The 26,536-nt window shown below is 42.7% G+C and overlaps 11 protein-coding genes across 11 annotated transcripts; 5 read left to right on the top strand and 6 right to left on the bottom strand.

Annotated features, from left to right (window-relative positions):
• Positions 1–2,171: 2,171 nt before the first annotated feature.
• Positions 2,172–4,230, bottom strand: BDB00DRAFT_810428 (endopeptidase). Its single transcript, XM_053122539.1, has 5 exons — positions 4,098–4,230; positions 3,694–3,886; positions 3,304–3,522; positions 2,538–3,186; positions 2,172–2,448 (listed from the first exon to the last, which is right to left on the bottom strand). The coding sequence occupies exons 1-5, from the start codon at positions 4,163–4,165 to the stop codon at positions 2,366–2,368; spliced, it is 1,212 nt and encodes a 403-aa protein (XP_052982348.1). The 5' UTR covers positions 4,166–4,230; the 3' UTR covers positions 2,172–2,365.
• Positions 4,231–5,702: 1,472 nt separating this feature from the next.
• BDB00DRAFT_162324 (major facilitator superfamily domain-containing protein) lies at positions 5,703–8,216 on the top strand. The gene is made up of 6 exons (XM_053116290.1): positions 5,703–6,236; positions 6,316–6,513; positions 6,622–6,869; positions 6,947–7,250; positions 7,326–7,647; positions 7,781–8,216. Exons 1-6 carry the CDS (start codon positions 6,009–6,011, stop codon positions 7,996–7,998), a joined length of 1,518 nt encoding a protein of 505 aa, XP_052982349.1. The 5' UTR covers positions 5,703–6,008; the 3' UTR covers positions 7,999–8,216.
• Positions 8,217–10,074: 1,858 nt separating this feature from the next.
• BDB00DRAFT_758892 (major facilitator superfamily domain-containing protein) lies at positions 10,075–12,070 on the top strand (the record flags this gene model as incomplete). The annotated part of the gene is made up of 6 exons (XM_053119094.1): positions 10,075–10,272; positions 10,346–10,543; positions 10,714–10,964; positions 11,061–11,364; positions 11,446–11,794; positions 11,880–12,070. The coding sequence occupies 6 exons, from the start codon at positions 10,075–10,077 to the stop codon at positions 12,068–12,070; spliced, it is 1,491 nt and encodes a 496-aa protein (XP_052982350.1).
• A 70-nt stretch (positions 12,071–12,140) lies between these two features.
• Positions 12,141–13,666, bottom strand: BDB00DRAFT_810435 (A1pp-domain-containing protein). The gene is made up of 9 exons (XM_053122540.1): positions 13,520–13,666; positions 13,379–13,416; positions 13,268–13,306; positions 13,168–13,186; positions 13,026–13,083; positions 12,892–12,931; positions 12,602–12,810; positions 12,467–12,521; positions 12,141–12,381 (listed from the first exon to the last, which is right to left on the bottom strand). The coding sequence occupies exons 1-9, from the start codon at positions 13,630–13,632 to the stop codon at positions 12,338–12,340; spliced, it is 615 nt and encodes a 204-aa protein (XP_052982351.1). The 5' UTR covers positions 13,633–13,666; the 3' UTR covers positions 12,141–12,337.
• BDB00DRAFT_810440 (uncharacterized protein) lies at positions 13,667–14,326 on the top strand. Its single transcript, XM_053122541.1, has one exon. It carries the CDS (start codon positions 13,799–13,801, stop codon positions 14,309–14,311), a length of 513 nt encoding a protein of 170 aa, XP_052982352.1. The 5' UTR covers positions 13,667–13,798; the 3' UTR covers positions 14,312–14,326.
• BDB00DRAFT_810441 (uncharacterized protein) lies at positions 14,327–15,528 on the bottom strand. Its single transcript, XM_053122542.1, has one exon. It carries the CDS (start codon positions 15,409–15,411, stop codon positions 14,581–14,583), a length of 831 nt encoding a protein of 276 aa, XP_052982353.1. The 5' UTR covers positions 15,412–15,528; the 3' UTR covers positions 14,327–14,580.
• Positions 15,529–16,923: 1,395 nt separating this feature from the next.
• On the bottom strand, positions 16,924–18,938 carry BDB00DRAFT_953365 (uncharacterized protein). Its single transcript, XM_053129617.1, has 3 exons — positions 18,898–18,938; positions 18,602–18,803; positions 16,924–18,503 (listed from the first exon to the last, which is right to left on the bottom strand). Exons 1-3 carry the CDS (start codon positions 18,898–18,900, stop codon positions 17,209–17,211), a joined length of 1,500 nt encoding a protein of 499 aa, XP_052982354.1. The 5' UTR covers positions 18,901–18,938; the 3' UTR covers positions 16,924–17,208.
• A 912-nt stretch (positions 18,939–19,850) lies between these two features.
• BDB00DRAFT_810449 (autophagy protein Apg6-domain-containing protein) lies at positions 19,851–21,805 on the top strand. Its single transcript, XM_053122543.1, has 5 exons — positions 19,851–19,983; positions 20,093–21,066; positions 21,152–21,240; positions 21,327–21,401; positions 21,478–21,805. The coding sequence occupies exons 1-5, from the start codon at positions 19,893–19,895 to the stop codon at positions 21,767–21,769; spliced, it is 1,521 nt and encodes a 506-aa protein (XP_052982355.1). The 5' UTR covers positions 19,851–19,892; the 3' UTR covers positions 21,770–21,805.
• Positions 21,806–22,468, bottom strand: BDB00DRAFT_810450 (uncharacterized protein). The gene is made up of 2 exons (XM_053122544.1): positions 22,015–22,468; positions 21,806–21,927 (listed from the first exon to the last, which is right to left on the bottom strand). Exons 1-2 carry the CDS (start codon positions 22,354–22,356, stop codon positions 21,880–21,882), a joined length of 390 nt encoding a protein of 129 aa, XP_052982356.1. The 5' UTR covers positions 22,357–22,468; the 3' UTR covers positions 21,806–21,879.
• A 1,377-nt stretch (positions 22,469–23,845) lies between these two features.
• Positions 23,846–25,673, top strand: BDB00DRAFT_162578 (uncharacterized protein). The gene is made up of 4 exons (XM_053116291.1): positions 23,846–24,311; positions 24,418–24,990; positions 25,069–25,273; positions 25,351–25,673. Exons 1-4 carry the CDS (start codon positions 24,276–24,278, stop codon positions 25,458–25,460), a joined length of 924 nt encoding a protein of 307 aa, XP_052982357.1. The 5' UTR covers positions 23,846–24,275; the 3' UTR covers positions 25,461–25,673.
• A 248-nt stretch (positions 25,674–25,921) lies between these two features.
• On the bottom strand, positions 25,922–26,299 carry BDB00DRAFT_759074 (histone-fold-containing protein; the record flags this gene model as incomplete). The annotated part of the gene is made up of 1 exon (XM_053119099.1): positions 25,922–26,299. One exon carries the CDS (start codon positions 26,297–26,299, stop codon positions 25,922–25,924), a length of 378 nt encoding a protein of 125 aa, XP_052982358.1.
• Positions 26,300–26,536: the final 237 nt, after the last annotated feature.

A 26,536-nucleotide genomic window follows, 5' to 3' on the forward strand; every position in this document is an offset into this window, starting at 1 on the left:
GACAACCATCTCGTCATTAGGGTTATGCTCCTTTAGCAACCATTGTCCAGCCACCAGCGATTATTCTACGTGGTAATTATAGATTTTGATGAAGCACGGCGCTTCCCCTAGTTCCTATTACTGCCCTCACAATCAGTGCTTAATGTTCTCACATCTAGTATATTATGCTTTTATATGTAATTGCCAATGCCCTGGACTGGCACACATAATTTGGAAGCAGTCGTGGTCGTTAAAATTGAATGAGGAGAGATATACTTGACTGTTTTACAGCCTCATTTATATATCACTATATACTGAGGTCCAGGTCACTATCTCGACGTCTACGAGACACGAGTTGATAAAGGTGGGGTCACGATTCTTATAAACTTGGCTGAATGCTCGACCAGTAGATTCACCGAGTAGCTTTTCTCAACATAGCCACAGAACGTTTCGTATATTGTCGAAGCTCAAAAAACCAAAATAAGATATTGTTAATATTGATCGTGGAGCTTTACAACTACTACAGAAATACAAACTGAAAAAACGATAGTTTGAACGAGGAACATGCCGGAGTACTAGCTGCTTTACACGCTCCTATGAGCTTCGATAGCTCGTGTAGTGTAAAGCAAGCCGAGGCTTCCAGACCGAAACTGAAATCAGATCTTGGATTGCTTTTAAACGAGCCGCCAACCGAACAGCCAAGGATGAAAGATGCTCTTGCATCCGAAACAAAGCTAGCTTTAGGTACCAACCTTGCGTACCAACCTTGCGTACCAACCTTGCGTACCAGCCTTGCGTACCAGCCTTGCGTACCAGCCTTAACAGCCTTGCGAGCCTTGCGTACCAACCTTGCGTACCAACCTTGCGTACCAGCCTTGCGTACCAGCCTTGCGTACCAGCCTTAACAGCCTTGCGAGCCTTGCGTACCAACCTTGCGTACCAACCTTGCGTACCAGCCTTGCGTACCAGCCTTGCGTACCAGCCTTGCGTACCAGCCTTGCGTACCAGCCTTGCGTACCAACCTTGCGTACCAACCTTGCGTACTTACTTTTGCGTATGCGGTAGTCGTCGTCATTTTTTAATAACTTTAGCGCTAAAAAGCCCTGTAGAAGCATTTCCACGAGTATATAGATTTCTCATCATTGTAGAAATTTACTTTGTCGCATTCTTTTGCCTGGTCCTCTATGTCTTTGTCTTCATTCGCCCCATGATATTCGACGTCTATTCCGGTTGCGAGTGTAGCTGCTGCGCACCGTCCACTGTCAGTAATGATTGATTGTATGTTTTACTGCAAGCTTCACTTCGTCTGTTTTTGCAACTGCTCTAGGCCTACCATCGTCATCGACACGTTTCTCGTCTCACAAAAAATTTCTAGCGTCGTGAAAGCCGATGTATACAGTTGATCGGGTAGGGTGGAGTAAGGTTCTTTGTTTGTTTTGACGAAGACGTTAGTGGACGTTGTGCTTGCTGATGACGATAAAGTTGGTCGAATTTTTTTCTTTCAGTATAGCGCAGAGGAAAAATATATATCGTAATGATATTCATAACCGATGGACGTATTCTCCTCTTTGTATAATTTCGGAAGCGCAGTGCAGACGGTGCAATCGTTTTAAATAGGAAATTTAGAAGTTGTCTACTCCTCCACATCGGATGCAGATCAGTAAAAGATGCCAAGACATTCTTAAAGCAGTAACACTTCTTCCAATGTGGGAGGTTGCAATAATCCAACATGATATCTGAAAGATGGAGGATGGTACCAAAAATACTTCTACACTTATATCTAGTACTTTTTCTGGTGGATCCAGCGTTTGTTTTTTCGTGACATGATAATACGAACAACTAGGAAACTTTAAAGCGTGTTGTCAACAGTAGATAAACATACCACCCGTTGTAGATGTCTTGAAGGTTATTATGCTTTAGAAACTTTCAGCTCCATTGATAGGCATCAAAGTTTTTGGATGCTCGAAGTGCCATAGTACATTCATCTTCGAGTCTTTTTAAAAAGGAACTAAATGTCAAGGCAATATAAGCTACTTACAAAAACCGTGCTATCCTTTACCAATTGCATTACTAGCAAGTCTAATGGTCTCGCGTATTATCTGTATTGCATTTACGCACGAGCAGAGAAGCAATCCATTTATAGAGTGAAACAGCAACGGTAAGTCTATTCGGTTAGTGCACGTCACTACGATAGCCAGATTGTGAGACAGTTTTCGAGTAACTTGTTATTTTAATAGAGACAATTCAGTTTGCATACAATGCTTTCGTATGAACAAGACCGCGTTTATAGAATGAAGCCATTGTAGGTAGCTTAAGAGAGGAAAAGAAAATGAAAATACAACAGAAAATGGAAAAGGGCAGAAAAGAGAAAAGACCAAATGTGGTTTTAGGCCTTGGATCGAGCAAGACCAACGCTGTTAGTCTCCAAGTCATACACTGAGTAGTACTTGCGGAGGAAAACATCGCCAACTAAAATTAAGTATAATATAACGGTAAAGTGAGTTAAACACACTACGGTCAATGCACTTGTATTTTTCAAGCAAAACAAAGAGACTTACCAATCCAAAGAGGACCAGCGGGTTCGGGGATGTCCATTCCCATGAAGCCCGAAATACATTGGTTTTGAACGTTCAAGACGTAGTCATCGGCAGTCAAGCAGAAGTCCTTGCCGCTAAAGACAAAGCAGAACTCTGGCAAGTCCTTGATGTTGGCACAATCGAGCACATATTGGCCAGCCCAGTTCTTTTCAGCACCCAATTCACGGTTGATAAGCTCAGCAATAGTTGTTGGGGCAACAAGCAGCGATGAGCCAGTATCGATGGCAGCACCAACAGGTTCCAAATCGATGGATTCTCCGCCAAACTTGATATCCTCCAACTCGATTTCCCAGTAGCCCTTGCGACGGACGGGCGAGTACACGATATCGCCTTCAAAGTGGTCAGGGTTGACACCACCGAAGACAAGCTCACCGCCGTTGTCTTCGTCCTCGGGATCGCCATTCAACCAAAAGGAGAACTTGGGCTCATCGATCAAGTCGCGCTCGACCATGTGGTAGAAAGGTGGGACAACACCCTTGACGGAGATGCGGTCATAGCCAAGACCGAAAATGCCGTCAAAGCGGGCAAGAGCGAAGGTGAAGCCTGGTTCCTTGACGGATTCAGCAAAGCCTTGGTCTTTAATGTCAATGCCACCGACAGAAAGCATATCCTAGTACACAGTAGTATCGAAGAGTCGTGTTAGGAAACATTTATGCATTATTGTCATATAAACGCGTATAGCAGCAAACAGGCCATCCTATTTTTTTTTGTTCCGTTCTGTTGTTACCTCGCTGATGAAGCCTTCCAAAGAGCCGGTGCCGTACTGGATAGCAAAATCAGTACCGTTCTCCTTGAAGGAGCTTGACTGACCCGAATCATAGCGACGGTGCAAGAAGCATGCGATCGAGCTGCAGTGGGTGGAGGGCACCCAAAGGTTGGAGGAACCAGTGTCAAAGACGACGGTGAAAGGCTGAGGTGGTGTACCAATCTCAATCTCGCCGTAATACTAGTATTAACAAACAACAAACAAGTTTCGATTAGGATCACAATTCTTTGTTGCGCTGACACCTAACATACATATGCAGAGCATAACAACACTAGCCGCACTGCACCCACGCATCCACATATCCCCAACAAAAAAAAACTACCGAAAATAATAAAGAATATTACTATTTACCTGAGCATTCATGTAGTTGGAAATGGGGACACCATGTTCAACCTGACCCTCAGAATCGACTTGGAAAGTTTGCAGGGTGGTGGGTTGTTGGCTGCGCTGCGCACCAAAGTACTTTTGGGTCAGGTATTCGCCAGTGTGGCTGTATCGTTCAAGCTTTTCAGCAGGTGTCTCCTTGGTCTTCTTGATGGGGACCCTACAAAGACATTAAATTATTGTTAGTCAAAGCATTACCGCTTATTGTTGCTGCTGATGCATAATATAGTAACAATACGGGTGTAGTTTTTTTGTGGGAGCGCCAAGACTACCACTGCCACTCGGGAGATAAAATAGTACAGGATAGCAGAACAAGCTACAATCCACGGCAGCCCACTTCCATGAAGCAATAAACAGAGGTATATAATTACTTGGTGGTTGCGGCGTCAGAGACGGCTAGAAAAGCAGCGACGATTGCAGATAGCGCAAAGAGTTTCATTTCAGGGAAAGAGTGTGGTTATGGGAAGGAACAAAAGAAGCTGAAACAACCGCTATTAAAAAGACCTCGATACGCAATGGCCAGCTGACCTGCGAGTACGCTTGTCGGAGTGACATCATGCTAACATGTTCCTATTTAGGATAAGACGCGCACACGTACGCTGCCACTGCTCTTCTTGCCGTCGATCTAGAATCGATGGCAGCAGGTACTACTGCCTTACATGCTTTTATCGTCAGTAGCTAGATGTGCTCTTTGAAGTATTTTGTGATGAATGAATTTCATTTGTTGTCAGGGAGATACATTCATTTATTCAATGTCTTGCAAGAGTGGTCATAAACAATAAAAAGAAGTTGTTATTACATTCATCATCCTACGGTGTGTGTTATCCCTGGAATAATTCTGAAGATGCTGCCAGTAGTAATTGTATGTTTTATAAGAATGTGCCAAAGTTTCTCACTACACGACTGCTGTATCATCATCATGCATAAGTGCAGGACGACATTGCTTTATTAGGACAGGCTTTTAGTTTTACCGAAGGAGTGTGAAGAAGCCGCGCTGGGTTATCTGATTGATCTTTTCCACTTATTCAACCTTTTACTGCTAAGGACCCTATCAATCTAGAGTTTAAAGGTTAATTGTCAGTTTTCAAATTTTGATCATATTACTACTGTACTGCTTGCACATAATGCATCTTATAATACTTACTAAACGTATTCTTAACTTTAAGCGGAAATACAATGTAACTGGGTCCCTATTTGAGCAACAAAAGCAAATGTCTAGAAAACCAATTAGCTAAGCCTTATGAACCCACACCATCACTATCATGGATACCATCTTGTAGTAATAACCGACTTTGTTATAACATACTTTTTGGCTTCTACAAATGATAGTCAAATCACTGTGAAAAGCTCAACAAACTTCTGGGCATTATTATAATTCCTTCTCTCTTCTTTAATTTTTAATGATGAACCACTAACTTGCAAATAGCCAGCAAGAGTGCGCATATTATTCAGCTTTGGAAAGCACGTAGTAGCTTCGGTAAGCAGAAGGAGCCTTGTGGATTTGATATTTGAATCCATCCCCTCGATAGTTAATTTTAGTATTCGGTTACACGATCTCTCTTACATCTGCTTTGTTCATCAGAACACAAACAGAGAAATCAAAACATATGTAATGTCGTTAACTACCATCACCATACGCATACCAGATGTCGCATCTTTCCTGTCTAATACCACCATATGCATTGATATACAACACATTGCCTTCAATATGCCTTTAGGTTCTTCCACTAGCTGGCGTTCCAATTTTTCTCTATTGCTTTTTTATGGGAAAAGATTGTGCCGATTGCTTTTCTTTCACGCATCTCTTTTTTCCCTAGCGACAGCTCTCACGACCTAAAGCTTTGTATAAACTGCCTTGCTCTAAAAAGTACATCGGCGTTGTCAATGGACCTTAACGTTTACAGGCAATATGGCCTAAATCAGCACAAATTCCAAGTTTTCTATTCCAGTAATATAGTAGAGGCATACCGCCGCAGCGAGAGCAGATTATGTCAGATAATGAATATACAGGTTCGAAAAGCTATTATGCTCTGCATAGCTTCTCTGAGAAATTGTTGGCGGTGTAGCCATGAAGAGAAAAAACGACAGCCGCGGGAATAACGACAAAAGGAAAAACTATCGGTGAGAATAATGATACAGTTTAGCGGTACATGGGAGAACCGCTCTGGACCTTGTGGACTACTTTTTCGCCAGCATAGCAGAGCCTTATAAAGGTGAGAGTCTCTGCTTTGATTTTCGTCGTGGTGTTCATCTTTTTCTTCTCACCCTCAGCAGAAAAGAAAATGAATCAACACAGAAAAGAACAAGGCAATAAGGAAGACTCTGCGGAAAAGGACATTGTTCATGCCGATAATGTCTTGACATCCGGCGACCAAGGCTCCGCCGATGCCGACCCAGAAAAACGCGGCGGATTTCAGGGACCTTATAGGAAAAGCCCTGCCGAGAAAAAGCTGCTTCGCAAAATTGGATACACTTTTTTGCCTGTAGTAACGTTGATCGTGATGGTTCAGGTATAAAGAAAGACACCCTACAGAATCCGTACTTGATGATAGGCTAAACCTTACACGTCTTCATGCATCGAATAATAAGTTTGCGGACATGACAGCCCTGGCTATCTCGGCTGTCCTTGGTATCTATACGGATACGGGGATTTCAGGATCTGAATTCAGCTGGCTGGGCAGTATCTTTTTTCTGGGCTACCTCATCTATCAGATTCCAAACCAAATTTTGCTTCAGAAGCTTCCTATTGGGCGCTATCTTGGTGTTTGCCTTCTTCTTATGGGAGTGGTGCGTATACATTCTTACGGCTCAATTACTTACATGCAAACAGTAAAAGTAGGACGACTTAAAGAAGTATACAGTGAGCTAATAGATGGTTTATATTACACCTTAAAGATCATGCTCTGTACAGCCCAGGGTAATACATTTCCGCAACTGGCTGCACTTCGTTTTTTGTTGGGAGTTTTTGAGGCAAGCTGCTTACCTTGCATCTACTTGATTGTCGCAAATTTATATCGCCGTGAGGAACAAACTTTTTATTTCGGTGTCGTAATTGCATGCCAAGGAGTTGGATCTATTTTTGGAAATTTAATTGCTTTGGGTGTTTCGTATATGGGAAATCGTCGAGGGATTATTATGTGGAGGTAAACTATACAGCTTTCTTTCTTATACCTGTGGATATGAGTGGATTAAACAGTAATATAACATTCTCGCTATTCAGATGGAACCATATCATCTTTGGTGTTATTACTGTGGTACTCGGTATCGTCACGTTTTTCTTCTTGGTTGACGGTCCGCGATCCAAGTTGCTTAGACTTACCAAGGAGGAAGAACACATTGTGTCACTGAGAACAGAAGACAATGCTGTCGTCCGAACCAACAAAATCAAAGGCGCTCAAATGATTGAAGCCATCAAAGAGCCAAGGCTGTATCTTATCTGCATTGCTGTTATTACAACTCACATGCAAACCGGAGGCTTGCTCATCTTTAGTGCTCAGTTCATCCAAACCCTGGGTGACTTTACGGTAATTGGAATTATGAGCATTAATCTTACCTTAACTGTTTTACATACCACTAACTGCGTTTGACGAATCTCCTAGTCTACAGAGAGCATTTTGCTGAAGTTGCCTGGCGGAGTAGCATCTGCTGTGCTTACCATCTTGGCATCCGTGATCGCAAACAAAATACATCAAGTTGCATACGTCGGCGTCTTTATGTGCGTCATTAGTCTGTCCGGTGTGCTTATTCTTGCAGCAGTACCAGACGGTTCAGTCAAGCTGCTTGGATATTACCTCAGTTGGGGGATGAGCGGTGCCAGTGCTTTATTAGCAGCCACCGTTGGTATGAATGTCAGCGGCTACACCAAAAAGATCCTTTACAATAGCTGCCTTGTTGCAGCAGGCACGATTGGTTCATTTATAGGTCAGAAACCCAAGTATTATATATTTTTTGTGGCCTTTTTTTCTGTTTCAACATTTACAATGGAATCAAAGAGGATCAAGAGTAATATGAACACATAAAGCTTTTGATGTACTTTTTTATTATACCGACATAGGTCCACTGGTTATGCTCGAGAGAGAAAAACCGCGTTATATCACTGGCATGATCGTTTACTGCGTCGGCAATGGTTTGGCAATATTTTGTTTCTTAATCAACCGCATGATTATGGCACGAGAAAATAAGAGACGGCTGGCAAACCCACCAGAGCATGAGCCGGATGTGACTCTTGGTCTTACTGATGTAGAGGACAAGACATTTGTTTACAAGCTATAGCGCTGCTTCTAGGTCATATTTCTTTATAAATTTATTCTAAGCAATGATCTACCCACATTTTATATGTGTATATGTATTTTTAATTAGTCGCAAACTTTGGCAGCAGCAGCTATCCAGAGATGAGAAGCTGGAAGACTGTATATCTATCTACTACCCTTTCATATTGAGAAATTGTAACTACCAAAAACATTTCGCGATAACAGTAGCATACATTTTACAAAGTAAATATGTTTTCCTCATTTAATGGCTACAGTATATGCGGATTGTGTGGGGTCGCAAAAACGCCAGTGCGCGAAAACAGCTACAGGCTCTGGCATTACCAGCAAGACGCCTTATGATGCTGCACATGCCGTACAAAGTCAACCGCGGAAATGTAACCATACACAACCTGCTATATTTGGAGCTTGCACAGATCTGAATGTGGGAACAAAAGGAAATGACAAAATAAGTATGAAAGAGCCATGTACATCTCTCGCTCAACTCCAAGTAAATTCAGCGAATCGCGTTGATTTTCTTGACTAACGCATCCACCATCCACCTTGCTTTCTTTCTTTCTATGTCAAAAGTATAACTGCAGCAATAAAACATCTATTTAGACAAGGTATCATAGCATCTGTACATAAGTACTAAAGGATGCTAACTGAAGCGAAGCTCTAGTAAATTTTTGTGATGGGAGTTACAACATTTGAGGAGCATTCTCTTTTAAGCTCCCTATCCACATTGCATTTTGAATACTTTGACAGAATGCCCGTTACGACGAGCCGGATTTGAGTGACTGGAGCTAAAAAAGAAGTGCTTCGGTACTACCAAAAAAGCTAACAATTTGATTAGATAACTTGCTGATGCATTTACCTGGGATTTGTCAGCTTTTTCTATTTTTTCTCATCGTGCCTATCATATGCTCATGTATCTCAATTATTTCTTTTGCTGAACCGAACAATACAAAGCCTAGTTACAAACAATTATATTACAGCATACGCACAGATAAACTCAGTATTTTTTTACCTGTCAATGCGAAATACACTTGTACGTAGCTCTTATAAGAAAAATTTACATGCAGCTCGTAAACCGAAACACGGTACCGTAGCAAAACATTTATTCCTTTGCCAGTAAAAGCACATATAGGAAACTCATCATTTTTTCCCTGATGAGTAAAAGGATTCCTTTCGTTAGTATTCAACAACTGTACACATGATAGAGGTGACTGAGCCAAAAGGCCATATTCTCTCAAGTTCCTTAACAAGGTGAACGAATAAGCATTGAAATCCACTGGGATGGATCTGTCAAATTTTTTCGTCAGTGGCAATTTTCATAAATCCGATCCGCCGGCACGACTGCTCGTTAGCTCTAGCACTGGGTATCCAGCGTGCCATCATCATACAACAGCAGCAGCGAGAACAAACCGCAGCTGTTCTCTTTTCAAATATGCTCGATTTGGCGAACGTATACGAGCCCGTACATACTTACTGTTTGCTTCTCACGCTTTGTTTAAATTTCACCTTCCCATCGTTCTTTAACTCCATCGCATGACGCTACACGTACACACACACACACACACACACGCAAACCCCCAGCGACTTTCTTCTGCGCGCATACACGCTGCCAAACTGAATGGAAAACATAGAGAGTCTTCACTACAGTACATGGAAAAACCAGAGTACTGTTTGGTCGTTGTGGGATCTACTAAGCTCTAAACATAATTTTCAAAGAGCATTATCGACCAATGGCGCTGCGTGCACAAAGCGTTTCTTTCAAGTACTTCACAAAGTATGATTCGAGCAGACGAGCAAAGCGCCCCTTATAGGAAAAACCCAAAATGTCCAGCAGCTACCCATTGAAAAAGTGCGGGAACAAATTTACAGTGAGATCACTTGTGAGAATTATCCTTTTTCCTTTTTTTGATCCATCATGGAAGACACAGAAGATCAAGCATAGTACACCTGAATAAAATTGGCATCAACATAAAGAGGGCCAAAATGACAATAGCATGGGAAGGGTATATATAACGAGCTCACCAGAATTTATTTCCCTGGATATTACCTGACCCCATCTTTTTTTAAATCTCACGTCTGAATAATGGCACCCACCCGGTTAGAAGAAGAAAAGGCAGAAGTTGTTCATGCTGATACTTTGAAAACGCCCGACAGCGATTCAACGAATAATGCAGAGCAAGGATTTCAAGACGAACATGCTCAAAGTGCAGCAGAGAAAAAGTTAGTCCGCAAAATCAGCTATACCTTTTTGCCATTAGTAACCTGGATCGTTATGGTGCAGGTAAGCTTAAAAGCGTTTCTGAATGTGATGAAGAGCAGAAACTAAGATCTCACTGACGTATTTACAAACATAGTTTGCTGATAAATCGTCGCTGGCTATATCAGCCGTTCTTGGTATCTACCAAGACACTGGAATAACTGGATCGCAATTTAGCTGGCTTGGTAGTCTCTTCTTTTTGGGCTACTTGATTATGCAGATTCCAAATCAGGTCCTTATTCAAAAGTTTTCTATCAGGCGATATCTCGGTGTCTGCATTGTAGTCTTTGGTGCGGTAAGTACTACGCTATTAGTGTGCTTATTCTTCTTCAACAGTATCCATTATAGCACTTTAAGTATTGTTGGAAAAAATGCGACTCCCATATACTAACTGTTTTCATTCGTTTCAATATTGCATATTTCTTCTTCTCCCTCATCTACTGTTCTGCTTATTTTACTATCCAGGTGATGCTGTTCACGGCACTGGCACAAACATTCGCACAGCTCGCGGCGCTTCGATTTTTGCTCGGCTTTTTTGAAGCAACTTGCCTTCCTTGCCTCTATATCATTGTTCCGCATCTGTACCGTCGTGAAGAGCAAACGTTTTACTTTGGAATTGTGACTATGTGCCAGGGTGTCGGTTCTGTGTTGGGTAATTTAGTAGCTGTGGGTATATCTCAAATGGGAGGTGAGCGACTTGGTCTTGAGATGTGGAGGTGAGTTACTGACTGGTTTAGTGGTATTTAATCACTATGTATGTGTTGTTAAGAAGATGATTTGACGGTTCTAACATGCTCTTATTGAAACAACAGATGGAACCATATTATTTTTGGTGCCATTACTGTACTGCTCGGCATCTTGTGTTTCTTTTTCCTATTGGATAACCCACGATCATGGATGTTACGGCTTACCGAAGAAGAGCGCCACATTGTCGACAAGCGAACGGAGGACAATGCAGTTATCCGAAGCAGAAAAATTAATTACAAGCACTTTTTGGAGGCATTAAAAGAACCGCGCCTCTATTGCATCGGCCTTGCTGCAATTTGCATCAATATGCAAAACGGCGGTCTCTTGGTTTTCAGTGCACAGCTCATTCGTACACTGGGTGATTTTACTGTAAGAATGATTGTTTTCTTTGTTTCAACCATCGTGTAAACAGAAAAAGAAAGGGAAATGCTGATCAGGATGTGTATAAAGCCTACAGAATCGATTTTATTAAAAATTCCTGGCGGTGTCGCATCAACTATTTTTATTTTGGGCGCTGCTATTGTTGCTCGCCGTATAAGACAAATTGCATACACAGGAATGGTCATGTGCGTTATTAGCTTATCTGGTGTCGTCGTCTTAGCTGCTGTGCCACATGGTTCCGTTAAACTTTTGGGTTACTACTTGAGCTGGGCCATGGGTGGCGCTGGCGCCCTCTATGCCGCGATGGTGGGAACGAATGTCAGTGGCTATTCGAAGAAGATTTTTTATAATAGCGTACTAGTTATATGCAGTACCTTGGGTTCCTTCATAGGACCCCTGGTTATGTTGGATCATGAAGGTGAGCTTTTATTTTGACACTATCGCTAACAATGTATATATGAACATTGTACAAGTACTCATATTCTAAATGTAAACATCATCAGCTCCGAGATATACTACAGGTATGGTTGTTTACTGCGTTGGCAACACAGTTGCATTTTTCTGCTTCCTGGCTGCCCGTATCCTCATGGCACGAGAAAATAAGCGCCGAATTGCCAATCCACCAGAGAAGAAGCTGGATGTTACTGAAGGATGGACCGATCAAGAAGACAGAAGCTTTATTTACAAGTTGTAACAATAGTAGTCAAATCACTAATTCTTTATACATATTTATAATTTTTTTATATCTACGAAGTAATAACACCTCGGCTGTTTTTTATGTTGTGTATAGCTGTGCTATAATCCTTCGTCTACTTTGAGATAATATATTTGTACCCTGATGCGCACAGTTGTTCTTATTAGGCAGCATTTTTGCAATGTATCAAGAAAAGAACTATAACAAATCCAACAAAATAAGGAGTCCGTGATCTCATTTTACCGCGAGTTTTATTATTAAAGCCGCCTAAAAGGAGATATCTGATTCTGGGAAGTATACGGGAAGCAATTCTATGTGTGGTCAAAAGAAATCCAAGTAAGCATATCCACCTTAAAGATACTAGTTTCGTAATATTCCATCCATATGTGCACACACCTTGGTAAATTTTTTTGTCTTTTGCATTAAACAAACAAAAGATCACCTTGTCTATCTGTTTTCAATCAATGAACAACCGTTATCAGCTACACTATCTTTTTTTTTTTTGTATACACAAAGAAAGAAAAATAGTACCTTCTCAGGGTTTTTCTCAAGGAAACGGCGTACGGTTCCAAGTGCTACATTGGCACCTCGCTCCTTATCGTATCCATACACGCCAGTAGCGACGCATGGAAATGCGATAGATCGCAACCCATTATCAACCAGCACTTCTAAGCAGCGCTGGTAGCAGCTAATTAGCACATTCTTCTTTTCTGATTGCGGACCCACGGTATGAATCACGTCTATGTTTTTACAATATAACATCAGTATACCCCGGCCCTTCCTTTGTACTCTTTCATCCTTTACTGCATCGTCTACATTACGTTTAGCAGGAAGTTTGTAACCCTTGGTAATCTTGGCGTCCTAGACACGATAACAAATCATGTGCAAAACAAATTGTTGTCAAAATGTAGCGTACGATGCTAATACTGTTATTCAGTGAAAAGTTATTTTTTACCCCGTCTTTACAACCACCCAAGGGTCTGCATTCTTCCACAAGCTGGGGACCTGCAGCGCTGTATTTTCATGGCTATTATGCTTAGAATGAAAACTTGATAACCAGGAGTACTTCAGTAAAAGAATACATAAGTTTTACTTACGCATGTATGGCACCGTCCACTAAGCAATCCGTGTCAGTTTTTTTTTGCAGTTAGTATAATTAACTTTTATAGTTAAAAATCCTATATAAAAAGCACGAACCTCCTCCACCTCCAAGAAGCGAATTATTGGCAGCGTTTACTATATTTTATTTTTTACGTGTTAGAAACGAAGCGAACAAGTGAAAAGAAGAAATGACGGGGTTGAATGTACCAATGGCGTCAACGTCGAGCTTGGTAATGTCTTGTGCACTGTACACAGGAAAAATATATAAGCGTCATACTGACGCAAGATCTTTGCGTGTTGCTGTTACGCATCAAACAATGAGAAACAAAACAATTGGAATATATTCACCTTAAACCCAATTTGTTTGAAAGCTTTCGAACAGCCTCTTGGTTTAGTTGAGCTGCTTCACTTGCATATAGCGCTTTTAATTGTGCAAGACCGCGTTCAGCAATGGAGGCCATTGGATATAGACACAGGTTATAAAAGAAAAAACCGCGCACTGCATGATTTTGTTTTATCACGCTTTCGACATTGATAAACCGACGCTAGAAAATTCACAACCCCTCTGCTACCTTTCCTGAAATATACTTTTTGTTGCATCTGCTTTCCTTGTGAATATGGAAGATTATGGACAATAAAAATGATAACCGCATAAACAATCACAACACATCCTCTTTCAATACCTGGCGCTCGCCGCCTTCGCTGCCACATTCTTCGACGCTCGACAAGACGGAACTTAACAAATTGCGCAAGAATCCAAACAGCCAATGTCATGGGATTGACAAGCATCGCAAGAATTTGCTGCAGCGACGCAAACAACGACTGGATGTTCATAAGCATCAGTCTTCCCGTATACCAATAAAGACGACCAGGATCCATGCAAGAAATGCTATTCATAAAGCTACCAGTGATTTGGCTGATGCCATCGCACTCGTCGGGCTGTCGTCGTCGTCGCCGTCAACCTCGTCAAGAGTTACCACTAACAACAGAAGCAATAGTCGCCATAGCAACAACAATAACAACCGTTACCATGATAACAATCTTGTCATTAATACTGGGCACAATACCCTCAGCTTCACGCTTACGAACACCCACTTTAACGCAACGCAATATGGTCACTTTGAAAAAGAACAAAAATGACACTATGACACTAGCCTCTTTTTATGTAAATAGTTGTTTGTGCAGGATGATGATGTACACATTTTGAATACATGATAATTTACTTATTTCCTGCATTTCTGATATTATGTGTAATATGTATATCTTGTTTGCTTGAATGGATGTGGACCAATGATGAGAGACTTGGGTATGAGGATATGTTAGTATTGAAGGAAGAAGAGTGGGGTAATGGTATTTAGAGCAGTTGTTGCTGACAATGATGATGATGCTGATAGGTGATATTGTTATTGCTATACTGTTACAGTACTGTACACTTCATTCAAGACATGCCGTTTCTGATGACTATGTTGTAATGATACGGGTGATTCGCAAAGGGTTTGATTATGGAGCACTCGCTGTTTCTGCTGCCGATCCACTTCCCGTACCAAATCCAACAAGAACCGCTGCGACACGCGATGGAATCCACCAAAGATCGGTCCCAGCCATCGAGCCAAATATCCTTCACTTCGAACCGTTTCGACCAGCGTCAACAGCGTATAACCATCATCGGACGGACGCACATGGATTTCCCATTCACGTTCAAAGGATGATTTTGGAAATTTCAGTTGTTGCTGTTGTTGTTGCTGAAGTGTCGGTACTTGTTTTCCATCGCTGATATTCGTACAAGCCTCTTCAGGAGGCGGAGAAGGAGGAGGAGTACATGACGAAATACGCGTGGCTCGATCAATACGAATCAAGGTGCTATCGTTGACCCGGTTCATGTCGATGGCACGAACGCGTGTCTTGTAAAATAAAGCTGGATTTGTTTGTTCTTGATGATAGTTTTGCTGTTTGTGTTCCAAATGCTGTCGTGTTCGGGCTACGTGCTCCAAGTGTTGGCTGCCGAGTAGAGGCTGGACACTGACAACGTGTGAGCGCCATAGTGGGTATCGATGAATGTCCAACAAGATGGTCCAAACGTGGTCAGTAGACGTAGCGAGCTTGATCGTTCGGGCTTGGCGGTGGCGCTGCGGTAAACACCAGTGTAAACATACGGCGAATAAAAAGAGCTCAAGGAAAATGAGGGTGGAAAGACTCGCAGATTCGTAGGTCTGTTTAACAGGGTTGAGAAACCGTTCCATTATGCCATGTATGAAACAGAGAAAGAGGAAGAAAGAGGGGTTGCTTTGGAAAGAAAGAGAAAAAAAGAGAAAGAGAAAGAGAGTGCTCTGTGTATATGCAAACAAGAAAAGAAAAGGGATTCTCGGCAAAAATAAGAAAAAACTTGAAACTAAATAAAGCTGCGTGGCATGGCCAACACACAAAGAGAAATAATCTCGTGATCGATCTCATTCAACTCATCTTGTCTCTCCTTTTACCATCCCTTGATGACCTTCCAAGAGTACCCACCCAGGTACTATGCTAAAAAGCACACTATCTTCTGCATGCTGCGCCCAAAAACTGGCACTGTTTTTCGGGTTAATCCACATGAAAATCTTATGGCGCAGTGAAAAACAGCACAACAAAAAAAAAGAAGCAGTTATTTCATTGCTTCCATATGAATATAGTTCGATGTTATGTATGCAGCCTTGTACTTTGGATTTCGCCACAGTGCGCTGAATGATAAAAGTCTAATATAGTCTACGTCGTTGCTACATAGTAAGCGTTTACTATGACGATAATCGGGCCTGCATACACAAATCATCATGTCGTTGACAGCTTTCTTCTTATCCTTGGGTATTCCAATAAAAGTATGACAAAATCTGGAAAACCACACACACCACACACACAAACACATACGCTCCTTGTGACACATCGGTGGCTCACGATGCATCGTATCACTCATTGAATCTTTAAGCGCCTCTCCTCCAGTAAATGAGCTTGCACATCAATCATAGTTACGCCCGTCTTATTTAGGTACAGGAAGATCCTCGATTGTTTCATGGTGTGCGGCACCGCAAAGCATACCGGATGTTGATGACTCACTAATGATAAACATCAGCTTTGATTTGTACTATGCCAAGACGCACAACAAAGTGTTATCGTAACGATGTGTATGTCTTACTTACATATCAACTTTTGACGTAGCGACGATCGAAGTATAACCGTTCTACTACTAGAAATATTGTCAGACAGGACGAGCCTCCACAACGCATGCTGCTACCAGCTTGACATATGACGACACGTGACACGCACACTAGATCTTATGCTTAATTAAGCGAATAAAGGAACACAGTAGAAGGCATGGTCCAACTTGAAATTTCTGGCCTGGAAAGCGGGAGAATGGACAGCACTTACTCTCAGAGAATATCGACTGCTAGCTGCCATGAAGAAGCAACGATCTCCCTTACCACGCGGGTTTATGTCGTAAGGTGTTCTTCTGGAACTTATTGTACTGCTTTGCAAACCGGAGGCGTACTGCAGTGGTTGTGTGGCTTATGCATGATATCAGGTAGGCGATGAACGGTGCTGCATTGTTTGTGTCACATAAGATTATTCCAAGTCATTATTTCACATGCAAAGCGAAAGGCTGTAAACAATAATGCAGCAGCAGTGTTGTTGGTGGTGCTTGATGTGGTGACAGATGACAAAAGACCAGCAAGCATACAAGCCATGAAGCACATCGCCAACAAAGCTAACACGAAACAAGTACAACATCAGAAAGGAAAAACGTTTAATTTGTATACAAGAGAGTGAGTGCGTATGTGGGATGCAATGCAGAGAAAAATATAAAGCGAGAAAAGAAAAAAAGAGAGATAAAACTTCATAAAAAATGCGCAAAAAAAGAAGACAAGAAGAAGATTATAATAGGCTTTTGCAAGTCGTGAAGGAGTTTGAGATAGAGAGAGAGAGAGAGAGAGAGTTAGTTACTTTAAGAGAGGGAGAGAAAGACACTGACAACGGAAAAGAGACAAGAGAGTGTTTCGTTCTTTAGCTGTTTAGTCCTTGCTCTTCTTCTTCTTTTCCTTTTTCTCCTTCTTTTCCTTCTTCTTCTCGGACTTGTCCTTCTTTTCCTTCTTCTCCTTCTTTGGCTTCTTCTCCTGGGGCTCTTCGGCGGCATCTACTGACTCGTCTGCAGCACGCTTGACACCAGCAGTCTTGACGGGTGCCTCCTCCTTATCCTCTGGCAGAGCAATCTCTTCATCGTCGAGCGTATCAATGACGCGCTTCATGACATCAACGTTCTTTTCAGGCGTAGCACCCGAGTCAAAGAATGCCAAGCGCTCTTCAACCTGTTGTCGAAGTGCTTGACCAAACTTGTCAGAGGGAAGTTCTGTAAAGCAATCGATGCGGGATGCAATGGTGCATTTGTTGGCGAGGTAGCGAGACATGCGGCCCTTGTTCTTGGCACCGGCACGACCAATGAAGGAAGAGTTGTAGATGAGACCGTACTTGGGGGTGTTGCCCTTGGTCTTCAAAGCACGGAAAAGGGCCTTTTCGGCACCGAGAATCTGGAGAGTAGACGCAGGGTATTTCGACAAGTTTGTGAGCGAACCGGCGTGGGAGATCAAGCGAGCACCAACAACCTCGCCGATCAAAGCAGCCAAGTTGGGAGCAACGTGGCTCATCTTGGAGATCAAGTATTCGTGAAGCTTCTTGCGGTAGTCAGCCAAGCTGATGACACGGTCGGCAAAGTTCAACACGTTGATCATATCGACGGGCGAAATATCAGTACCCATGGAAGCGCGTGCGGCATCCACAATCTGCTGAGCGATGCTTTCGTCCTCATCGACAACCTCGCCAATGGGTTCCAAATGCTCGTCCTTAATGTCCGACTTGTTCTTGATGACTTTGACGAGTTTGGCGTATTTGTAGTTGTCGCTGACAATCTTGACAAGTTCGGGGAAATGCCACGAGTACCATTCCTTGACACGCATGGCAAACGTGTTGACGTCCTTGTCAAGCTGATCCAAAAGGGCAATGGCTTGGATGATCATGTTATCGGAACGGTTGACGTTGAACTTGACCTTGGCACGCGAGTAGCTGTGGCCCAAACCGAGCTGAGCCTTTTCGAGGTCACCTTCCTTCAGTTGTGCCAACAACTTGTCCGACCAAAGACGGATACCGCGCACCAATTCTTGAACGACTTCGTCAGTTGTGCAATCGAATCCACATTCACCCTTGATGGCACCGGCCAAGTTCTTTTCAGAGACACCCAATTGAACGTTGGATTTCTTGCCAGGCTTGGGCAAGTTCAATTCGAGGAATGCCTTCAACGAATCGTTGACGATACCTAAAGTTAAATATGTCAGATATCTGAAAAAAGCCTGTTTGACAAGTACACAGATTTAAGATTGCCCAAATGCATATATTCAATCAGTATATTTTTACCTTCAGAGACATCGTTGGCATTCTCCAAAGCATCAGCAGCGCTCTTGAAAGGTGAGAAAGACTTGAGCTTGACAGTTTGGCCGAATTTGGCAAGATCGGTAACGTTCTTTTGGACCTGTTCCAACTTGGCGCCAATCTCTTCAGACTGAACTCGCTCGAATAAGGCGTAGCCGGAAGCTGATTCAAACAACACGTGGGTTGCCTAATTGTGAAAGCAAAGTGGGAACTTTATCAGTAAACCGTGGCAATGAAAAGGAACTTGTAATAAAAGAACATGCAAAGACGAGAACGCTTACCATGGCGTGAATGAAATATGAAGGGTTGAGGGAGAGTATAAGGCGGGATGAAAAAAACTGTTGTTTCCAACATTTTTGGGTGGCTCCCCAAATCAAAGCCACAAAATTCAGCTTTCACCAATTTTTTGTGTCACCTCAGTTCCTTGACAAAGGCATGAAAAAAGCAGAGCGACACTTTTAGGTCAAGAAGCTATTCATATGGATCAAGTACAAGCTAGTTTACTGCTTGCTGAGCATAGTGACTCTACTGGTATATGACTGTAGATATGACAGAGTGCTCACTTCTTACTCATCATGTGATAAGTGCAGATTTCCTTTTCTCCAGATAGCTATCCATCTCTTTAACAGATAGGGCTCTTCTTGGAGCATGGGCACATTTGGTTGTTGCGGATGATACACATTGTCGTTTATCATCAAAAAGCAGATGTTCTAAGGTAAGAAGAAAGTGTGACGGGCAGCAAAGTCCAGCGCACCTAGCGTGCGCTCATATAGTAGCCGAAGCTATTACATACGGATCGATATAAGCATTTGCGAATCTTCCAAAAGGAATTCTTTGTCACTACTAACACCCCTCTTCGTTAGGCGATAGCCTATAGCCTATTTATCGTACTAAGCTCGGTGAAGCTATTCGCAAACACATTTATCATTAATAGCATCACCACCATGCGCTTCCACCAAAGAGTTGACGCATAAGGTGGAGTCAAACAAGAAACCCTCTATTGCTCACGATGTAATTCCTACAATAGTTGACAGCAAGGGAGAGTGACAGCCGTAGCTTATATACTACAAGTGAGCAGGCCAGGATAATCGGTGCATTGGGATACTACAACAGAACAGTATATTTTAACATGTGGATAGAAGTGCGTCAGAAGTACGGCTGCGTCTGGTTAGTCCAAATCGGGTAAACTACTACAAAAATGCAAATACTGCTGGCAGCGGGGAAATAGGGAACCAGCGTCTCTTTTCTCGTGATATAATATATACCCTTTAACACCATGGCGTTCAATTGTCAACGATGCAAACAACCACTACGCATTGATGATACCCTGACCGATCTCGACACAGCTGCGACTGAGCTACTTGTAGGTAATGCATTATATACTCCTTTGTCCGCAGCAGCTCGAAAAGTTGGGACATTTTCCTTTTAACGCATAGTTGTGCGTGGTGTGTGTATATATGGAATCTACATACATAGCTCCGCTTTCAGCTGAAGAGCAATACCAACAACATTTACGACAAAGCAAAGCACGATATAGCGATACAGTTGAGCCTGTGAGTCGACGACTTGTTGGCATCAAGGGCAATGTAAATTCACCTGCACACAAAAAGCAACAACAACGAGATAGTTTTCCTTTACCTTCGGAATCGTTTGTGGTGTTGACACGTTCACAGCTGGGCGGACAGACGCCTGCTTCTGCAACTACTTCTTCGTCTCCAACAACAGCTGCGGTAGGGGTTGGGACATCCTCTTCCTCTTCTCCAGCGTCACAACAGCACCATCAGCAGCATCAACAACAGCACCTGCAACATGTCAGAAGTCCAAGTAGTTCTAGTACATCAGCAGCAGCGGCAGCTGACGATAATAATGGATCACGCAACAATAGCTTATCTCACCGACTTCGCGTCGCCAGTCGGCTGTTTAACGTCATGTCATCCCGATCCAGCGTCGACCATCCAATGTGTCAAGAATGTACCGACATGTTATTAGAAAGTCTGGAAAAACAACTTGAGGATGTGGGACTCGAACGCGACTGTTACATTGAATATCTGGAGAAGGTCAAAGAGGGCCGGATCACAGACGACGAGCTAAAAGACTTGGAACAGCAAGTCAAAGAGCTCAAATTGGCTGAAGACGAAGCACTTTCAGATCTGACCAAAGCAAGAGAAGAGCATGAGGCAGTCAACAAGGAGATGGAAGAGTTGGAGGTGGAAATGAAGGCGTTGGAGGAACGCGAGCAGAAGTTCTGGGAACAGTATAACGATTATGAGCTCAAGCTGGAAAATTTCCAAAGCGAGCGTGCGTCCATCAATCTCAAATACGATCATGATGTCAAACAGTTTGAACGGTTGCAAAAGACGGTCGTGTATAACGATGCGTTCTGTATTTCACAAGAAGGCCCGTTCGGTACGATTAATGGGTTCCGGCTTGGTCGCTTGAGCTCACAGCCAGTACGTTTCTCATTACATGTTTATAGCAGGTGCTTGTGTGTTTATATTAGAGCTATTATGCTAAACTTGCGAATTTATTTGGCAGGTTGAATGGAGTGAAATTAATGCTGCCTGGGGTCAAACTCTGTTGCTGTTGTATACCGTGGCAAATAAGCTCAAGTTTCAATTTCACACGTACGCCGGCTTTTGACACAATTTATTCCAAGGTATTTAATTTTACTGATTAGGATATCGCCTTTTTTCTTTTTGTGTCATGGTAGATATCGACTGGTACCTATGGGATCCTTTTCGCGAGTAGAAAAGGTGGACGGTGACACAGTTTTATCTTATGAATTGTAAGTGTTGTTCTCTCTCTCTTTCTCTCATGGTAATATGTGGGACTTACCGCTAATCTACAATCCTTTCGATTAGATATGGATCGAATGAATTTGGATTAAATCGGATGTTCCTCAACCGCAGACTGGACCATGCCATGGTTGCCATTCTAAACTGTCTTCAACAACTGACTGATTTCGCAGAAGAACGGGACAGGAGCTTGCGGTTCCCATACCGGATCCACAAGGACAAAATTGGCGATGTATCAATACGAGTCCAGTTCAACCAAGACGAACTGTGGACGAAAGCACTAAAGTACATGTTGACGAATATGAAATGGATATTGGTGTTTGCCAGTAGAACCAGTGTTGCTGCTGTGCCTCCATAAGAGAAAACAACGTCATGTATACATAAAGGAATTGGCTCTTTGTTTATTATTTGTTGGATCTCTATACAAAGTTATACATGGTTTATATGTATGCGATGGGGGTTTTGTTATTAGAATGGCACTGATGTCTTTTGTTTCGCAGCTTCCTTGAGTTTGTCCTGAATGAAAAAAAAACCCCCCACATATTAGTTATATGTAAAAGTCTGGGTGGAATACACACAAAAAGATAATTTTATTCTTTTTACCTCCTTCCATGCTTGAATGGTTTGTGGCATTTTGTCGAGATTTTTGCGAATGTTTTCCTGACGTTCTGAACGTGTACGTTCGTGTTTCTCAAGTTTGTTTGGTTTCGTTCGAAGAGGTTTTCGTGGTTGTACAGAGGGTAAGCCAATGGAAAGTGGATCGACACCTTGCTGAATGCATGCCTTGCGCAAATCATTTTGGACACGCAGGCTGACCTGAGGAGGTCGCCAGAATCCCTTTTGTTTGGCTTCGTTGAATACAAATTGAGGCTTGACATCAGCCTCTGTCAGTGATTTGGATAAGCGTGCCAAGATTTTCTCTGAAAACAGTCGTTTGCTAGCCATTGTGTGTAAAGGTTATATGTTGTTGTCTTTGGCGTCGGCTGAAAAAGGGCCCTCTATTTTTTTTGTGGTCATTGCCAAATCTGTTCAAGAAATTCAAAGGCAGCAGAGCATTTCTCCCAAGCCATTTTGATGTAGCAGTTGTTGCCGTAGCTATTAGGGCTCCTTGATGTTCTTATAACAGCAACTCATCATAATATATGCCATCCTTTGACATAATATGCCAAAAGAAGAGTTTGTTTTCTCGAAGAGTTCATGCTTATTTGACATTATCTGCAAGCCATCGCTAGTTTTGTGGATAATTCAATGATGGTGTGAGCGATTTGGAGTTATTATTTAGCCACATAAAAACAGAGTCTTTATGAACATATTGCCTTGATGAGCGGGAACAAGCATCACATCACTCGCGGATAGTTTTTTAGCTTGAGTCTACACGTTTAGATCCTTTTTTTTTCAGTTCAAGCAATAATACCAAACGATTTTCTGCTTAGATTAGAAAGAGTCGACAGAATAACACGACTGACATGATAAGCAATGAAGAATGAATGGATCGGCCTTTGTCTCCAAAGGTAAGCACATGATCGTAAGCAGAAAATTACGTAACCAAGTAGAGTATCTTTGTACAGCCAATTGATTTTGCGGTTCTATATACTAGAAACGAGCCCAAAGCAGCGTCAACAATACAAGAAATGATCCAATGTCGGCATATAGCATGCAGCTACGCTCGACACGCCGCACACAGTCGACTCAAATTAGTCATCATGAAGACGCGACGTTAGGCTCGCGCTCGAAGTATCGCTCTTGCTCACTCATTACCGCTATTTCGCCTATCCAATCCGTCACTAAGATGCTGTTTGATTGATCATATAAGCCAGTCAACCAGTTACGCATAGGGGATCGTTTGGTGGGCGTAGACAAAGGGATTTTGACAGTACAGCAGCAATCAAAAACACACACCAATCAGCCTGAGAGCCACCACAAACCGTATTTTTTGCAGTAAGTTACAAGTTGATATGTAACCCTTTGCGCCTTTCAGTAATTATCGATGGTTAAGAGCACACAGACCGATATCATTACTGGAAACAAAAGGCTCTCTAACTGGCAGCATCAGTAGTTAATAAACGACTTGTGGCGAAAAGATATCAAAAAAAGTTACCAAGACATGAATAAATAGATATAGAACTATGGCATTTCTTTTCTACACTCTTTTACGCACGAACAATAAAAGCTTATGGACCCCGATTATCAGTTAATCAAAGAGTTATAAAACTGTTTATCAAATACTGTATCTAATTGAGAACGTCACTTGCGATGGTAGTCACTTGTTCATACCACAGGTAGAATGTAGCTGGTAAACAAGGTATATTTCCAGTTCCGTGTGCAACCGGGACTGAATCGGTTCACGGACCAGCAGAAGCTAAATTTGTTTGCATCAAGCTTTTTAGAAGACAACAGATGTCTTATTTTTGTAGAGATGCTAATTGTGTATTATATTGAGTATATGCATAAGTGATATGGACGTAAAAGAAGCCTCTAATAAAGACTGACTTTGCGGCTGTTAATGTTGTTGCCGATGGAAAATCATGTGACAGGCCCCTAAAACAAAATTGAGGGTACACATGTATGATATCATGAAGAAACTTGTTTGGTTTGTGAATACTATCTCACAATCTTACAAAATGGGAAAGAGGTAGTGTAGATGAATGAATAGAGAGAGTGTGTGTGAGTGAGTGAGAGAGGAGGAACCTTAAGCCGAGGGCAGAGATATGGTAACCGATGCATCCGTATGAGCTGGCACCAATCACCTTGCGTCAAAGTGACGCACCTTGACAACTACCAACGACAGCGGAGTGTGTGGTGTCTATAATACAACTGTTCGAAAGAAAAAAAAAACAGTATTTGCCCTTTGCACCCGATCAAATATGTTGCGCACAGCATTGTTGGGAGCTGCAAGACTTGTAAGCATTCTCTATATATATACACACATGACGCACGCCATGCGATCCAAACGCTGATCAATTGCTAACACTGAATTTTGCAATTTGGGCATAACGCCATTGACAGCCAACTACTACAACGGCCTGGCGCCTGTCTTCTCGCCGATTCCTTTCGTCAGAACCAAGTTCGGCGACCTCAGCGTTATCATTCAAGAAACACTTACGCCAACGACGATTCGGACCTGTTCCTGCTGTGCCGGGCCCTTCCGTCGAACAAGCCGTGTCGAATATTTTGTACAATACGCCAGCCCCAAGCCGAGCACCTGAAACCCGCCATATTCTCAACTGCCTAGTCCAAAACGAACCTGGTGTATTGAGCCGTGTCTCGGGTATCTTGGCAGCCCGTGGCTTCAACATTGAATCGTTGGTCGTTGCCAATACCGAGGTCCGTGACTTGTCGCGTATGACCATTGTCTTTAATGGTCGCAACGTCCAGATCGAACAGGCCAGACGTCAGCTGGAGGATTTGGTGCCGGTCTGGGCTGTCTTGGATTACACAAAGACCAAGTTGATTGAGCGTGAATTGCTGTTGATCAAGGTGTCGATCTTGGGGCCAGAGCATTTGCACGAACAGTTACCCACTGCCAAGTTTGATGAGGAGGCAGAGTTTGAGGATGAGAATTTGACTCGCTATAGTGGGGTAAGCATATCTTGGATGTCGGACAATTCAGAGAGAGAGAGAGAGAGAATGGCTTATTGATCTGATTATTGTATGTAGTCGCCCGATGCATCGCCCTCGGAAGCATTGCGTGAGACGTTCTCCCATTTGCGTGCATTGACCGAGTTGACGCGCTTGTTTGATGGCAAGGTTGTGGATGTCTCGTCTGACTCTGTTGTGATTGAAATGTCGGCCAAGCCAAGCCGTGTCACATCGTTCATGAAGCTGTGCAAGCCATTTGGCGTCTTGGAAGCCTCAAGAACCGGTAGGTTTTTCAATTGATCTTGGAATTGGGTTCGCGTGTCATGATTGATTGACTGTGTATTCTTATATTCAAAACAGGTGTGATGGCAATGCCACGATCCCCTGTGCATGACGTGTATGAGGCACAGACAGAGCATTCGTATGAGGAGACGGAGGCCGTGGATGCCACGATGCTGCCCCCTGGATAAAAAAAAAAGACCACGCTTCTATACACAACACATATATTTGCATTCGATCTTCGTAGTGTACCATAAAAAAACCATCTTGTCTAATATGCATACTATTGTTTCCTGTTCTGCTTTTCTACAATACACACACACAAACACACACGTCATTTATGTTCAAAAAGAGGGAAAGAGCTGATGGTTTCTTTTTACATGTAGTTTATTTCAATGAAAGAAAAAAAAAGAATTCTGTACAAGCTAGAGTGCGTGGTAAAAAAAAAAAGAAGAGGGCGGCATTATGCGATATATTTGTGTTTGTTGTTCGTGTGGAAGTGTGACAGAGTGAAATAGGCCTTTTTTTAATAAGATGGAAGAAGAAGAAAAGGGTTTTCGTATTGATATGTGTGAGTTATAAGAGGAGAGAGCAGGATACGGAAGAGACGGCAAGGATGTGTGTGGCATGCAAATATAAGGATGGAGCTAATTTATTTGGAGCTGGTGTACTTGGTGACGGCCTTGGTGCCTTCGGAGACGGCGTGCTTGGCCAATTCACCAGGCAAGATCAAGCGAACGGCAGTCTGGATCTCACGCGACGAGATGGTCGAGCGCTTGTTGTAAGCAGCCAACTTGGAGGCCTCGGAGGCAATACGCTCGAAAATGTCATTGACGAACGAGTTGAGAATGGACATGGCCTTGTTGGAAATACCAGTGTCGGGGTGGACCTGCTTCAAGACACGGTAAATGTAGGACGAGTAGGTTTCCTTGCGGGAGACCTTGCGCTTCTTGTCACCACCCTTGACCTTCTTTTCGGTGGTCTTGGCAGGGGCCTTGCCGGCAGCGGGCTTGTCAGTCTTGGGAGCCATTTTTAAGAAAAAAGTTGTTGTGTTATGAACGAAGAAAAGAAAATATGGGGGTACAAACGGTCAGCCTTTTACGCTGGGCTCCTTTTTATATTCGTGTTTAAACTTCCGCTTCCCTCCCTGCGAGAGAGTTTTTTTTTTTTCTTTTTGCGAAAAAAGAAACTAGGACACGCGCGTGGAATGACGCGTCGCACTTTGAAACTCTTCAGTCGACAAGGCCAACGGTTTGTGATGGGCCTA

Source organism: Zychaea mexicana, assembly GCF_025766255.1.
Source record: "Zychaea mexicana strain RSA 1403 chromosome Unknown BDB00scaffold_16, whole genome shotgun sequence".
Lineage (NCBI taxonomy): Eukaryota > Fungi > Mucoromycota > Mucoromycetes > Mucorales > Lichtheimiaceae > Zychaea > Zychaea mexicana.

What these genes read in the sequence shown, in the direction of transcription:
- BDB00DRAFT_810428 (XM_053122539.1), bottom strand. Translation starts at nt 4,165, where the DNA reads ATGAAACTCTTTGCGCTATCTGCAATCGTCGCTGCTTTTCTAGCCGTC. An exon ending in TGGAAGGCTTCATCAGCGAG is followed by an intron (nt 3,187 to 3,303) that starts GTAACAACAGAA and finishes ACTGTGTACTAG; the next exon opens with GATATGCTTTCTGTCGGTGG. An exon ending in CGCTGGTCCTCTTTGGATTG is followed by an intron (nt 2,449 to 2,537) that starts GTAAGTCTCTTT and finishes ACTTAATTTTAG; the next exon opens with TTGGCGATGTTTTCCTCCGC.
- BDB00DRAFT_162324 (XM_053116290.1), top strand. Translation starts at nt 6,009, where the DNA reads ATGAATCAACACAGAAAAGAACAAGGCAATAAGGAAGACTCTGCGGAA. An exon ending in GCCTTCTTCTTATGGGAGTG is followed by an intron (nt 6,514 to 6,621) that starts GTGCGTATACAT and finishes TACACCTTAAAG; the next exon opens with ATCATGCTCTGTACAGCCCA. An exon ending in CGAGGGATTATTATGTGGAG is followed by an intron (nt 6,870 to 6,946) that starts GTAAACTATACA and finishes CTCGCTATTCAG; the next exon opens with ATGGAACCATATCATCTTTG.
- BDB00DRAFT_810435 (XM_053122540.1), bottom strand. Translation starts at nt 13,632, where the DNA reads ATGGCCTCCATTGCTGAACGCGGTCTTGCACAATTAAAAGCGCTATAT. An exon ending in TCAAACAAATTGGGTTTAAG is followed by an intron (nt 13,417 to 13,519) that starts GTGAATATATTC and finishes TCCTGTGTACAG; the next exon opens with TGCACAAGACATTACCAAGC. An exon ending in AGACAAAAAAATTTACCAAG is followed by an intron (nt 12,382 to 12,466) that starts GTGTGTGCACAT and finishes GACCACACATAG; the next exon opens with AATTGCTTCCCGTATACTTC.
- BDB00DRAFT_810440 (XM_053122541.1), top strand. Translation starts at nt 13,799, where the DNA reads ATGGACAATAAAAATGATAACCGCATAAACAATCACAACACATCCTCT.
- BDB00DRAFT_810441 (XM_053122542.1), bottom strand. Translation starts at nt 15,411, where the DNA reads ATGGAACGGTTTCTCAACCCTGTTAAACAGACCTACGAATCTGCGAGT.
- BDB00DRAFT_953365 (XM_053129617.1), bottom strand. An exon ending in TGCCAACGATGTCTCTGAAG is followed by an intron (nt 18,504 to 18,601) that starts GTAAAAATATAC and finishes ATTTAACTTTAG; the next exon opens with GTATCGTCAACGATTCGTTG.
- BDB00DRAFT_810449 (XM_053122543.1), top strand. Translation starts at nt 19,893, where the DNA reads ATGGCGTTCAATTGTCAACGATGCAAACAACCACTACGCATTGATGAT. An exon ending in TGCGACTGAGCTACTTGTAG is followed by an intron (nt 19,984 to 20,092) that starts GTAATGCATTAT and finishes CTACATACATAG; the next exon opens with CTCCGCTTTCAGCTGAAGAG. An exon ending in CTCAAGTTTCAATTTCACAC is followed by an intron (nt 21,241 to 21,326) that starts GTACGCCGGCTT and finishes GTGTCATGGTAG; the next exon opens with ATATCGACTGGTACCTATGG.
- BDB00DRAFT_810450 (XM_053122544.1), bottom strand. Translation starts at nt 22,356, where the DNA reads ATGGCTAGCAAACGACTGTTTTCAGAGAAAATCTTGGCACGCTTATCC. An exon ending in CCATTCAAGCATGGAAGGAG is followed by an intron (nt 21,928 to 22,014) that starts GTAAAAAGAATA and finishes TTTTTCATTCAG; the next exon opens with GACAAACTCAAGGAAGCTGC.
- BDB00DRAFT_162578 (XM_053116291.1), top strand. Translation starts at nt 24,276, where the DNA reads ATGTTGCGCACAGCATTGTTGGGAGCTGCAAGACTT. An exon ending in ATTTGACTCGCTATAGTGGG is followed by an intron (nt 24,991 to 25,068) that starts GTAAGCATATCT and finishes TATTGTATGTAG; the next exon opens with TCGCCCGATGCATCGCCCTC. An exon ending in CTTGGAAGCCTCAAGAACCG is followed by an intron (nt 25,274 to 25,350) that starts GTAGGTTTTTCA and finishes TATTCAAAACAG; the next exon opens with GTGTGATGGCAATGCCACGA.